The sequence below is a fragment of the Octopus bimaculoides genome, chromosome 21 (genome assembly GCF_001194135.2).
Source record: "Octopus bimaculoides isolate UCB-OBI-ISO-001 chromosome 21, ASM119413v2, whole genome shotgun sequence".
Lineage (NCBI taxonomy): Eukaryota > Metazoa > Mollusca > Cephalopoda > Octopoda > Octopodidae > Octopus > Octopus bimaculoides.
Genome location: NC_069001.1, coordinates 698,939 through 712,607, shown reverse-complemented (window position 1 = coordinate 712,607; position 13,669 = coordinate 698,939). Strand labels below are relative to the sequence as shown.

The following is a 13,669-nucleotide window of genomic DNA, read 5'->3' as shown; positions in this document are numbered from 1 at the left end:
TATATATATATACACACATATATATTATATATTTATATATATATATAAATATATGTGTATATATATATATATGCATTTGTCTTATGTGTATATACATATATATATATATGTGTGTGTATATATATATATATATACATACATACATACATACATTCATACATACACACATACATACGTATGTACATACATATACATATATATATACATATTCTATATTCTTTTTCAGTCAAAAAATCTTGCATACACCATTTAGTACATCAGCACCCACCCGAACTAACTATAAAAACAGTTTGCTATTTCAATTGTGTTTATGAGTGTTACAGACAAAGGCTAACTTCTTTTTATTTTATTAAGAACTAAATTTTCACTAACAAAAGATCAGATGTTTATTTATTAGTCATCATCATCATCATCATTGTCTATTATTTATACACAAGGGCTTGTGGCAGTTTGCTTTAAAATCAAATTAAACATGAATATCGTATGAACTGTATAATGAAATTATATATATTTAAAATAATGCACTTGCAGCAACATGCAGATATGTTTATACTTGTGTGTGCTATGTATGTGTGAATGTGTGTGTATGTGTGTATGTATGTATGTATATATATATATATATATATTATGGAGATGTACTTGCATAGCAAGTGACCTGATCTGAGATCGTATGCTGAAACAAAAACAATTGCAGTGTGGAAGGTGTTTATAAGTCATTTAAAAACACACAAAAACCATTAGATTCACTTCAACATTTAAATTTAATTTGCCAAAATATTTTCATCGCTTTGAGACCACAACCTGTTCACTGACGGCACGGAATTTTGTCAGTGAAAGACCACGGTTTCAATGAGCTGAAAATATTTTGGTAAATTAAATTTAAATGTTGAAGTGAATCTAACGGTTTTTGTGTGTTCTTAAATGGCTTATAAACACCTTCCACACTACAATTGTGTATATATGTGTGTGTGTGTGTATACACATACACACACACAAACATAGATATATATAAGATACACACACACACATATACCTACACCTTCTGACACACTTATACATAAGCTCATATCAATAAAAATTAACTGACTCCATCAAATAAAGTCTTATCAAGCCTCAGATCTACAGCAGCATGTAATTTCAAACTGCTTTTCTTAGGAGCAGAAAATACAATTCCTTATTTAGAGGCAATGAAGTCAATGGCTGAAATATATTCTTCGCAACAGGAATGTAATTGACTGCCAAAGCATTCCATTTCCTTATAGCTTATATAATGTCGAATATAATATTTATTTATTTACATTGTTTTGAATGAGTCGTGCATTATTTCATAGCTTTGAGATATTTTTGATGAGATTGCTTCTTTTCAGATTAATGTTGTAGGGTAGGTGTGAGAGTGTAGATCTGGCTGGTTTCAACATGTGACTGCAACGGTATTTTTGCCAGGTGTAGCCAGTTTAAATGCTAAAGGATTAAATTGAATATATACTTATAGTATGTATCTATACAGGGATGTATACACAAACACACACACATGAACATACACACATAAACACACTTATGCACACACACACATGCATGTGTGTGTGTGTGTGTGTGTATATATATATATATATATATATATATACACACACAAACACACATACACACACACACACACACACATATATAGATATACATACATATATATATATACATATACATACATATATATATATACATATACATACATATATATACATACATATATATATATACAGAATTTGAGGAAGAAATATCCACGTAAGTGATTGTTAAAAACAACCTTGATGCCAACTGGGTTTAACCAAATATATTGATATTGAGATCATCAATACATATGTATATAAACAGTCTCATAGAATTAAAAAATCAATAAAAGAAAATGTAGGAAAACAATTAAAAAAGATGCTTGGTTTGATTTATTTGTATTAGAATTGAAAAAGAAATCCACACTTGCCCAACACACTACACTATATTTTCTTTTCAGGTGGATTTGGTGTTTTAGTAGCCTTTTAATGTTCAATATTAGCTAAATTTTAAACGATAAATTTCTAAGCTCGTAAATTATGCGTCTTTTAAAGTGAGTTTGTTAACATTTGAAAATACCTGAACATTGTCCTCAATTTAATTAAGTTATTTCGTAACTGAAGACTACAATACACTTATTTTTCCTGAAGAGATCTAACAATAAATAGATAATTGCATCTTTTAATGTTATAATTACTGATGATTCTTAAATATTGTTATATCGAAACATATATATATGTATGTAGAATATCTTTTTGGGGTTATTTTGTTGGTTGAGGTGGTTCCTTTTATACTCTTATATTTTTTCACCTTTTAATTTGCATTACTTTTCCAATTGTTATACAAATAAAACGAACCAAGCATCTTTTTAATTTTTCTTCGTTTTCTTTTATTGACTTTTTAATTGTGTGTGTGTGTGTGTGTGTGTGTGGTATTATGTGGATAATAAAGGTGGTGACCTGACAGAATTGTTAGCATGCTGATCAAAATGATTGCAGCATTTCATCCATACATTCTAAGTTCAAATTCCACTGAGGTCAATTTTACCTTTCATTCTTTCAGGCTCATTAAAATAAGTATTAGTTGAGCTTTGGGGGTCAATGTAATTGTCTTAACTCCTACTCGATAATTGCTATATAGTTGATGTTGCTTGTCCCTTTGACCCACAAATAGTCAAGAAGGAAGGCGAAAAGATGGATAGATACAACTCCCATAAGTATGAAATAGCCTAGCTATGGAAACTAAAGGTGAAGATAATGCCAATTATTGTAGGGTCATTGGGAACAGTATCAGAAGGCATCAAGAGGAATATAAAGGAAATTGGGATAGAGTGCCCAGTAGAACTGTTACAAAAGGTTTGCTTCCTTGGCACGGCCAGAATAATCAGGAAAGTATTAGAAAGCTGAAAACAAAGAACAGCATGGTACCGTAGGCTGCAGGTAGTAAGCCCGCTACGCATGCAAGACTCCAGGAGCTCCAACAAAACCTGTGATAAAGAGAAAATAATAATAATGATAATAATTGTTGGAGCCCTGGGAACAGTGAGCAAAAATCTTGAAAAGTACATTGAACAAATAGGGGCTGCAATAAGGGTGGAGCACTTGCAGAAAACAGCACTGCTTGGAACCGCTCAAATACTCTGGAAGGTGCTCAAAAAATAAGAGGTGTTACCTTAGTTCACTGGTAGGGAACAGCTGTCACCGTAGTGCATCTCCAGTGTTAGAAGCTGTGCAAAGGCAATAATAATAATAATAATAATAATAATAATAATAGGATGCTAAAGCTCATTGGAAACCACAAGAAGGAGAGCAAAAAATCTGCTAGTGAGTTTATCCATGATAATACTCAGGTTGAATAGCATGAGGGAAGTGCAGCAAATGTAGTTGCAAAGAAGGTGAAATCAATAGCAAAGCAAAATGCATTTGAACAATTGGCTGGGAACAAAAACCTCTGCATAGCAAATATGTGGCCCGTGGCAAACAAGCTGATGTAGACCAGAAGCACACCCATCAATGGCTACGGAGCTCAGGGCTAAAGGCATAGACTGAAGGCTTTATCTTGGCTGCCCAAGATCAGAGCTTATTGACCCAGAACTATCAAGCCAATGTGATGAAAAATGGTGTTGACCCAAAATGTCGATACTGCAATGATGTGATAGAAACAGTTGACCACATAATCTCTGGATGTAAGGTTTTAGCACCTGTAGAGTACAAATCAAGTCATGACAGAGTTGGCCAATATCTACATTGGATAATGTGTTGGTATTATAAGATCAAAACTGCTGACAAATGGTACAAGCACCACTCTGAGGCTGTAAATATTCTTTGGGACTTCCCAGTATGTACAGACCGGTCCATCAAGGCAAATTAACCAGATATTGTTGTGAAAGACAGCAGCAATAAAGTTTGTTTATTGATTGACGTGAGCAAACCCTGTGACCATAATATCTCGGCAAAAGAATTTGATAAGCTCAGAAAATATAAAGATTTGTTAATCACAATCGAAAAGATGTGGCATCTCAAGATGGTTACAATACCAGTAATTATAGGAACACTTGGAATGATCAAAAAAGGAACTGAAAATTATTTATATATTTATATATATATTTGACTTTGTTTTGTCTTCTGATAATATCATTTCTTTCTTGCTCTTCTCTTTGTATGTCTTCTAGTTGGCTGTCGGAAGTTAAGAAACAGCAAATATATGACGGTATCTGTGGATGTTGTTGAAGGAATTGAGGAGATGACTATTGCATGTAATGAAGGAACCCATGAACCAGCAGACAATATCACCAACGTTATATGTCTTCAGGATAAATGGATTCCATTTATTCCTAAATGTAGACCAAGTAAGTTACCTGTAAAGTGTACACTTATGCATACACACACATAGAGAAACACAGATTTGCACACGCATATACACATGTGCAGAGATATACACGTGCACACACATGCATACACCCTCCCCACTCCTTCTGCATGCACACACATGTGCATAGGTGTACCTTTTCATGCTTGCACAGGTCAGGCAGAATTTGCTGAGGCAGATTTTCTAAAACTGGACACCCTTCCTGTGCCTAACCTCACCTGTTTCTAAGTAAGGTAATATTTCTCCATGACCAAACATGATTTCATACACATGACACCGCTTGTATGACAATGACACTCATTTACAACTACCACCCAATGTCAAGACAAAGAAGTACACACAGATACACACTCACACACATCTATATTGACATTCCCCACTCCATTTGCTTTCTTTCAACTTCAGTTCCAAAATAATCATAAATTATCTCATCATCGGATTGATTTCATATTTTAAATCTCAATAACAGAATGCAATAAAAGTGTTTCCTTGGTGACCCATGGCACTTATGCATCCGAATGCACTTGGGACACCCAATGCTGAATTCCAAATAACTCCAGCAGTGAACTATACGTAGGAACTAATAATTTATGCTTGTGTGTTCTGTATATCGTAACTATTAATATTGTCAAGTTCAGTGATAGACTAACCACTATCACTGTATGCTAACTGGATAATAAAGACTTATGTGGAGCTCTAACTTATACTGTTGTAGTAGTAGTAGTAGTAGTAGTAGTAGTAGTAGTAGTAGTAGTAGTAGTAGTAGTAGTACATCTAACTGAACACACACAGCATACATACATGCATACATCATCATCATCATCATTTAATATCTGTTGTCCGTTGCTGGTATGGACAGCAATTATTAATACACTTTGCCACATTACTAAATATCTAAGTGATAACCTTGGAGATTTGAGGATTTTCAGGATATGAAAGTAATTGACCAGCTAAACCCCCCCCCCCACACACACACACACTTTGCAAATGCAATCTCTAAGCACAACAGTCAAAAATTTACAGTAAATATATTTTAAAGTTGATTTAATCTCTTAGAACTGTCCTGCCACCATCAGAGGAATTCATTCCAATTTTTGTGCTGATGTTATGGCAAGTGTCATCAACTTCTGGATGTCTCGTCAAAGCTAACTAAATATTTATTTTCAAAATAAAACTTCTGTATATTGTGTGACAAAGTAATTAATGAGAAAATTCATTTGATATGGAAAATCTGAAACCAAAATAATTTAAGCAGCAGACTTATTGTAAGCTAATTTTTCTTCCACAACAAATAAGCAGCTGTTGTTATCTTGTATGGGGTTATTAGTTTTATCAGCATTATTATTATTGTTATTATTACTATTATTATTATTATTAGGCGGTGAACAGGCAGAATCGTTAGCATTCTGGGAGAAATGCTTAGCAGCATTTCATCTGAAAAAAAACAAAAAAACAATACATTAGTAATCGTCTGTCAAAGAGTGAGTACATCTTTTATGTATATATATATGTATGTATATATATATATATATATATATATATATATATATATATATATATATATATATATGTATGTATGTAAGTATGTGTATATTTATATATGTGTATTATATTTTATTTCCTTTTCTAGATCCTTGCAAAGTTCCAGAGTTGAACAATGGGCATTACCATACCCCTTTACTTGGCAGAATCCAATCTGGTACTGAGATGGAACACGGTCAAACCATTTATGCCAAATGTGAAAATGGTTACGAAACAACAAAGTTTTATTTCACTTCTTGTAAATATGGAGAATTCAAGAACATTGAAAATATTTCTTGTGTAGAAAGTAAGTAATTGTTGTAAATTGATTTTATGTTGATGTTTAAATCAGGGAATTAGCAGGGTCATTAGAATATGATCAAAATGCTAAGTCCACCTAATTGCTGGCCTTGTGCCAAAATCTGATATCGGTATGTGTACATGTACATATTCAATTTATATTCCAGAGAGTTGTAAACCTTTAAAAAAGCTAACTAATGGCACATTTGACAAAATCGGAAATGGTGGACAGCTTTCTTGGATTCCTGGTACCAAAACTAAAGTAATCTGTGAAAATGGTTTCATTCCCAAGAATGGCATCACCAATGTTACATGCCAGCGAGGAAGATGGCAGCCCGACGAACCAAGCTGCATACCAAGTATTTCTTTTTAAATTCTTCTGTTATATTGAAATCAAATATTTTATTTTTTTTATCCTTTCCTTGTTTCAGTCATTGGATTGTGGTCATACTGGAGCATTGCCTTTAAGTGTTTTTACTTCAATAAACCGACCCAAGTATTTATTGATTTTAAAAAAAAACGTCTAGCACTTATTTGATTGCTCCTTTTTTGCTGAACTGCAAAGTGATGGGGAACATAAACAAACCAACACTGGTTGTCAAGGAGTGGGATGTGAGGTAGACAAATACAAAGACACACACACACACGCATAAGCATATATACGTGATGGGCTTCCACATGTTTTCTGTCTCACAAGGCATTGGTTGGGCCCCAGTGCCAAAGTAGAAAGCAATTGCCCAAGTTGCTGTGCAGTAGGACTGAACCCAAAACCACGTGGTTGCAAGCTAGTTATTTTTTAACATTTTATCTTTATATCAAGAAAAGTGGTTTCGTAATTAATAACATGTTAATTGGCATGTTAATCCATAAGTTCCTTGGTAGACTTCATCTAACTTCCTTTATGTGAAGGTCCTATCCCCTTAGGACACATTTTGTCCTGTTTCTTTCCAGGAATTTAACACAGGCACAGGCATGTGTGTGGTAAGGAGTTTGCTTCCCAAATGCATAGTTCCTGGTTCAGTCCCACTGTGTGGCACCTTGGGCAAGTGACTTCTACTATAGCGTTTTGCTGACTAAAGCTTTGTGAGTGGCTTTGGTAGCTAGAAACTGAAAGAAGCCCATCATATATATATATATATATATATATATATATATATATATATATATATATATACATATATATATACACACACAAATATATATATGTATATATTGTCATTAAATCATAAATCCAAAAGAGAACCACACTCCTCTTTATAGAGCAGAAGAGTATTTAGAGAAAGATAGGTATGGCTGGCTCATGGGGTTAGCCAGGGTTTTGCGTCCATGAAGCACTTGGCTTTATCCACATCTTGTTAGATGCTGATGACCAGTGGCCTATAACTTCTCTTCAATATGGAGGGAGAAACAACCTTGTGACTAGTTTATGGACACACCACTAAGATCAACCATGAGGGATTGTCTCCCTTTGACCACTATCTGGAATCCACCCAGTCAGCTTGTAGGTCTCAGGATTTCAGTAAGAATCACTGAAGTGTAATTAGGGTCCGAAGACTTCCATCCTGGAATTGAAGATGTTTCTCAGTTTGAGGGAGTTCTTTAATATCCTTGTCCATTCTATTATGCACAACCTGCAACATTTTCTCCCATTGATGTAGGGACCTAGTTTTTCTAGGATCTTCCATATGGCCAAGGATGTAACATAATGTTTTTCTGCTATCCTAAATGAGGATTTGTGGTTGGAGAGGCACTGCTTGAAGGTTTTTCCCAGAATATCCAATGTATTTTCGAATGTTGCTGCTTCTGTGGCTGTTGGTGCTGGTTGGCATCTTTAATGCTGCCACAGGGAACATCATCAGTGGTGAAATAGGTGTTGATGCTGTTCATGTTGTCATTGTTGGTCCCCCCATTGGTGCTGTGGTAACCATTGTCGTTGGTGGAGCAGTCGTCAGCGCTATAGTTGTTGTTGTTACCATTGAAATATGTGACAAACATATTTCAACTAATCTAAATTGTGATTATTCATAAACACTGCTGTGCACCATTACTTCGATATATATATATACATATTTACATACACATGTGCGCACTCACACACACGCATGCACATATATACACAAGTTAAAATTCATTTTCACTATTTATTCACTGCACATTGTTTTTTTTTTCGTAGAATATTGTTTGCTGCCATTCATACCAAATGGATATTTCTTATATAGAAATCATAAACAGATACAAGACAAACTCATCAAAAATGGTACCGCTATCAAGACGTTCTGTGATTCAAACCATAATTTGAGTGGACCAAAGGCAATTGTCTGTTCCTATGGGAAATGGTTACCAGAGGTTCCAGCTTGCCAAAAATGTGAGTAAAAGATGAAATAGTTTGGTGTTCTTCTGCGAAAAAGAAAATTAAAATTTGAAGGGGCAACCCCTACCGACCCATTTTTAATGTTCCTCATCTTCTCTTTCTGTCTGTCTGTCTGCCTGTCTCACTCTCTCTTCATCTGCTATCTCTGCAGACATTGGATGTTCATAAATTAACTTTACAACTTTCACAATTTATTGCTTCTAATTGTAATGCTAATTTATGGACATCTTTGTCCAATCTTTGACTCAATTCCTTTGATGCTTTTCTCCTTTGATGGTTCCAAATATAGGAAACTATACATCCGTCTCTTTCGTGATTGTTCTGTTAATTCTTATGTTGCAAATTGGTGATATTTTCTTTGAAATTGTCATTGGATGTGCATGCATGTGTGTGTGTGTGTGTGTGTGTGTGTGTGTGTGTGTGTGTGTGTGTGTGTGTGTGTGTGTTATAATTAAATTAATTATAATAAAGTATTATTTAATACCAACTGTGTCTTATTGACAATGGCAGTTCTGCTTCACGTATTGTAGGTCAACATCTAAAGAAAAGATATGAGGAGGGAGGTAGTACCAGGGGTGGGGTGACATTCTATGGAAGAAGGATTAGACATAAAGGTTAGTACTGGACCCTGAGGCGGAGAAAGCTGTTTGTGTGCATGACAGGCAATGAGAAGCAGGGAGAGAAGTGGGTTGGTTGTAGCAGGGTGAGGATGGCACAAGAGCAGCCAGCTCTGAAGAGCAGAGAGCATTGCAGTGTGTGTAGAAAAGGCAGAGAGAGAGAGAGAGATAGAGAGAGAGAGAGAGAGAGATGGGTGACAGGATGTTTAAGGGCAAGGCCAAAGTGTTAGAGTCTCCACTTTTTATGGCAACCAAACTTATTCCAAAATCTTCTTCACATATACTTTTGGCTTTCTTCTTCTTCATTTCCAGATTTCTGCATTCCTCTGACAAACAGCACCACTTCTCCCCTGGTTTTAAACACTCACCACAGAAAGAGACAAGAGATTGGATCTGTCTCTTTGTACCAAGACCAGCTACACCCACATGGGACTGTTGTAAAACTAGTCTGTGACCCCAGCAAATATAAATCTAAAAATGGTGTTACAACCTCGACGTGTCTCAATGGGAAATGGACTGTGACTGACCTGGAATGTCAACCATGTAAGACTTCACTTTTAGTTTTTTAATCATATTTCTTTCCTTTCACAATTACACTTCAATAATTTTTTTCAAAATCGTTTTTTTCATTTCTAAAAATATTGAAACTTTAGATATTCTTCTGTTGGAAAAAATGCTTAGTGGTATTTCATCCATCATTATGTTCTGAGTTAATTTATCAATGTATGTACTTAATTTATCGACCCTGAAAGGATGAAAGGCAAAGTTGACCTCAGCGGAATTTGAACTCAGAACATAGTGATGGGTGAAATACTGCCAAGCATTTTGCTTGGTGTGCTAACGATTCTGCCAGCTCCCTGCCTTAGAATGGATTATTGTAATAAGGATAATCATTATTATGAGGGCAGCAAGCTGGCAGAATCGTTAGCATGCTGGGCAAAATACTTAGCGGTATTTCACCCTTCGCTATGTTCTGAGTTCAAGTTCTGCTGAGGTCAGCTTTGGCAATCATCCTTACGCGGTCAATGAAATAGGTACCAGTTGAACACTGGGGTTGACTCGTCCCCTTCCCCAAAATTTCCGGCCTTGTGCCTATAGTAGAAAGGATTATTATTATTATTATTATTATTATTATTATTATTATTATTATTCTTAAGGCAGGAAGCTAGCAGAATCGTTAGTGTGTCAGACTAAATTCTTAGTGACGTTTCTTCTGATGTTTAGCATTCTGAGTTCAAATTCCAGTGAAGTTGACTTTACCTTTCATCCTTTCAGGGATCAACAAAATAAATACCAGTCATATACACAATGTAATGAATTAACCCCTCCCCTCTCAGATTTGTTAGTCCCTTGTCGAAAATTAGAAAAGAATAATTATCACTTTTATGTTTTCATTGCAGTTTCATGTCTACAGTTAAAAAATGACAGTGTTTCTTCACCTTTGACCTTAATTGGGTCAACCTCGAGACTAATGCTGCACTCAAGTACAGTGGAATTACACTGCAATCCACAGACAACCATTCCTTTAAACAATAACATCCGGTCAGTTTGCCAATATGGGAAGTGGATACCAAGCCTTTTGGAATGCAAACCAAGTAGGTTAACATTTATTTATCAAATAAATAGACCAAGTGATTCTATAGGGAAGAAATATTAGTGCCACAGAGTATAATTTTTATATAGTTAATCATGTATTTTACATCTGTTTTCCCATGTCTTCATGTGTTAAATGAGTATGTTATTAAGGCATTGTTGTACAGCAGGATGCCTATTGGATCATATTTGGAATGTTTGTTTAATGTTGAGAATTTTGAGACATTGGTTTTCTCAAGAAATTCCTCCCAGTGCACTCTGCAAGTTAGAGGAACACCAATGAGACAAGTGGAGAACTTTGTCTATTATAAAGGCTGGAGCAGTTTGAATGGGAAACGATGCCCCACCCACCATATTCACCGGACATTACCCCATCTTATTATCACTTATTCTGCAGTCTTTAAAATCATTTGAATGGGAAAAGTATGAATTCCACAAACAAGGTCAGAACAGTACTGGAGGAGTATTTTTTTGTCATGAACAAGTGAATTTTGGGAGAGGGGTTATGCAAGTCTACCAGATAGAGGGAAGAACATTGTAGAAAATGAAGGAGAGAATATTTTAGATTAAAAAAGAACTTTGTTTATCTTAATTTTGAAAAATAAAAACGAAGTATAAAAAAACTGCATTATTTATGGGATGATCCAATGTGTGTGTGTGTGTGTGTGTGTGTGTGTGTGCATATATATATCATGTTTGTTATCCTGTGTCTTGAAATATTTTGCAGGATCTTGTGTACTGCCAGAATTCAAAGAGACAAGCTACAGATTCCTGAACGATGAGCCAGTGGTAAACTTCACCATTCCAAGTGGTACCTACATCCATGTGATATGTGACAAGCCCCATCTCATACCCACAGTAGTGCTTTGTCACTACGGTAAATGGGTGCTGCCAGTGCGTTCCTGTTTTGATGGTTAGTTCATGTCGGTGCCAGTGTTACCATTCTAGAGCTGTTGCTGTTGTTGTTGTTATAGCTGTTGCAGTTATTGTAGACGTTGATGATAATGATGATGATGATGATGGTAATGACAACAACAATGATGATAATGATGGGGGTGATGGTGATGAAGAGGATGATGGGAAGGTGGTGGTGGTCATGACGATGGCCGTGGTGGTGGTGGTGGTAGTAGTAGTAGTGGTAGTGGTGATGATGATGATGGTGGTGGTGGTGGTGGTGGCAGCAGTGGTAGTGGGGGTTAATGATTGTGGTGATGATGATTATGGTGTTGATGGCAGTGATGACGACGACAATGACGATGATGATGGTAATGGTGGTGGCAATGATGGTGGTGATGGTGGTGATGGTTGTGCCCTTGTCTCCTCTCTTGTTAATGAAGCTGTCATGCATCACTTAGAGACTTTGACGGCAGAAACAGTTTCTTATTTGTATTACAGGCATTGCTGACTTTGATGGGCTGCCTGGTATGTCAGTGTGTGTGTGTGTGTGTGTGTGCTGTAGTTCAATTGTGCCTCTGTGTGTGTGTGCGTGTGTGTGGATGTATACATGCATACACACACACACACACACACACACACATATGTATATGTATTATATATATATATATATATATATATATATATATATGCATTTGTATGTATATATATAGAGAGAGAGAGAAAGAGAAGGGAAACGAGAGAAGGGCAAGAGAGAGAGAGTGATAGATATATAAGTATATGGATATGTACGTATGTATGTATATATTTATATATATACACGTATATTATACATATAATATACATTGTGTGTATATATACATATATATATATATACATATCCATGTATACTTATGTGTGCATATGGATACATACACATGAATATATGTATTTATGTGTGTGTGTATACATACACATATATACAGGTTATGTAGATTATCACTCCAATTTAACACACACACACACACACACACACACACACACACGCAATCAGCTTCTATCTTAGAGTTTAAACACTACCTCTTGTCCATGGATTAAAGAAACATTACAAAAAAAAACCATCCTCGTAAACAAAAATATATAAAAGCAAACAACAATAATGCATAAATAAATAAACAAACACATACATGTTGTATTAGAATAACTTGTTTCTATTTTTAAAGCAAGAAGGAGTTTAAATAAATAAATAAATATAGAAACAAAAATATTGCTAAGTAAATAAAAATGAAGGAGGAGGTTTCAGAATCTTGAGGATTCTAAGTGGGAGGGCATGGTGTTATGGACTGTCAAGCACAAAAAGCCCTATTATTGTTGTTGTTGTTGTGGTGGTGGTAGTGGTGCATTTTCATTTTTTGAATAATTCTCTGTAGATAATGAGATAGAATTATGATTGCCATTAGTTCGAGATGTGGATGTGTGGGTGGGTGTGTGACATGTGGGGTGAGGCAATGAGGGGGGGGGGTGTCATGTGTGTTATGGGTTGCATGCATGCATGCGTATATATGTATATGTATGTGTATAGGTGCTCTTTACATGGCAGTTATGAAATACTAGCATCAGCCACAACTGTGATCTCACTTGACTTGACAATATAATGCTAATAACAATTTTCATGAGAAATTAACAAATGATAATAATAATAAAAATAACAACATTAACAATTATATTAATAATAACTAAGTGTCTTTGTTCTTCTTCATCTAATTTTTCTTCCTAATTAGCATGAATATTTATTTCTATGTATAGCTCTATATTTTTATATCTCCTTATATATTTCTATAAATTCTGATATATTTTTTATATTTTCACAAAATTAAAAAACAAATTATTTAAAATGTGTTATTTTATTCATGTTTATTAATTTATTTTATTACATATTTTATGAACTTCCTATAAAGAGGCATTTTATACAATGTCTGTA

The 13,669-nt window shown here is 35.0% G+C and overlaps 1 protein-coding gene across 1 annotated transcript in view; it reads left to right on the top strand.

Moving 5' to 3' along the window:
* The first annotated feature begins 16 nt into the window (after positions 1-16).
* Positions 17-13,669, top strand: part of LOC106867293 (sushi, von Willebrand factor type A, EGF and pentraxin domain-containing protein 1-like) — a 22,156-nt gene continuing 8,503 nt past the window's right edge. The window contains exons 1-7 of the mRNA XM_052975450.1: positions 17-4,393; positions 6,044-6,241; positions 6,402-6,593; positions 8,408-8,599; positions 9,535-9,765; positions 10,623-10,817; positions 11,543-11,728. Of these exons, the coding sequence (XP_052831410.1) occupies positions 4,249-4,393; positions 6,044-6,241; positions 6,402-6,593; positions 8,408-8,599; positions 9,535-9,765; positions 10,623-10,817; positions 11,543-11,728 (1,339 nt within the window). The 5' untranslated portion in view covers positions 17-4,248. The remainder of the gene's footprint in view (positions 4,394-6,043; positions 6,242-6,401; positions 6,594-8,407; positions 8,600-9,534; positions 9,766-10,622; positions 10,818-11,542; positions 11,729-13,669) is intronic.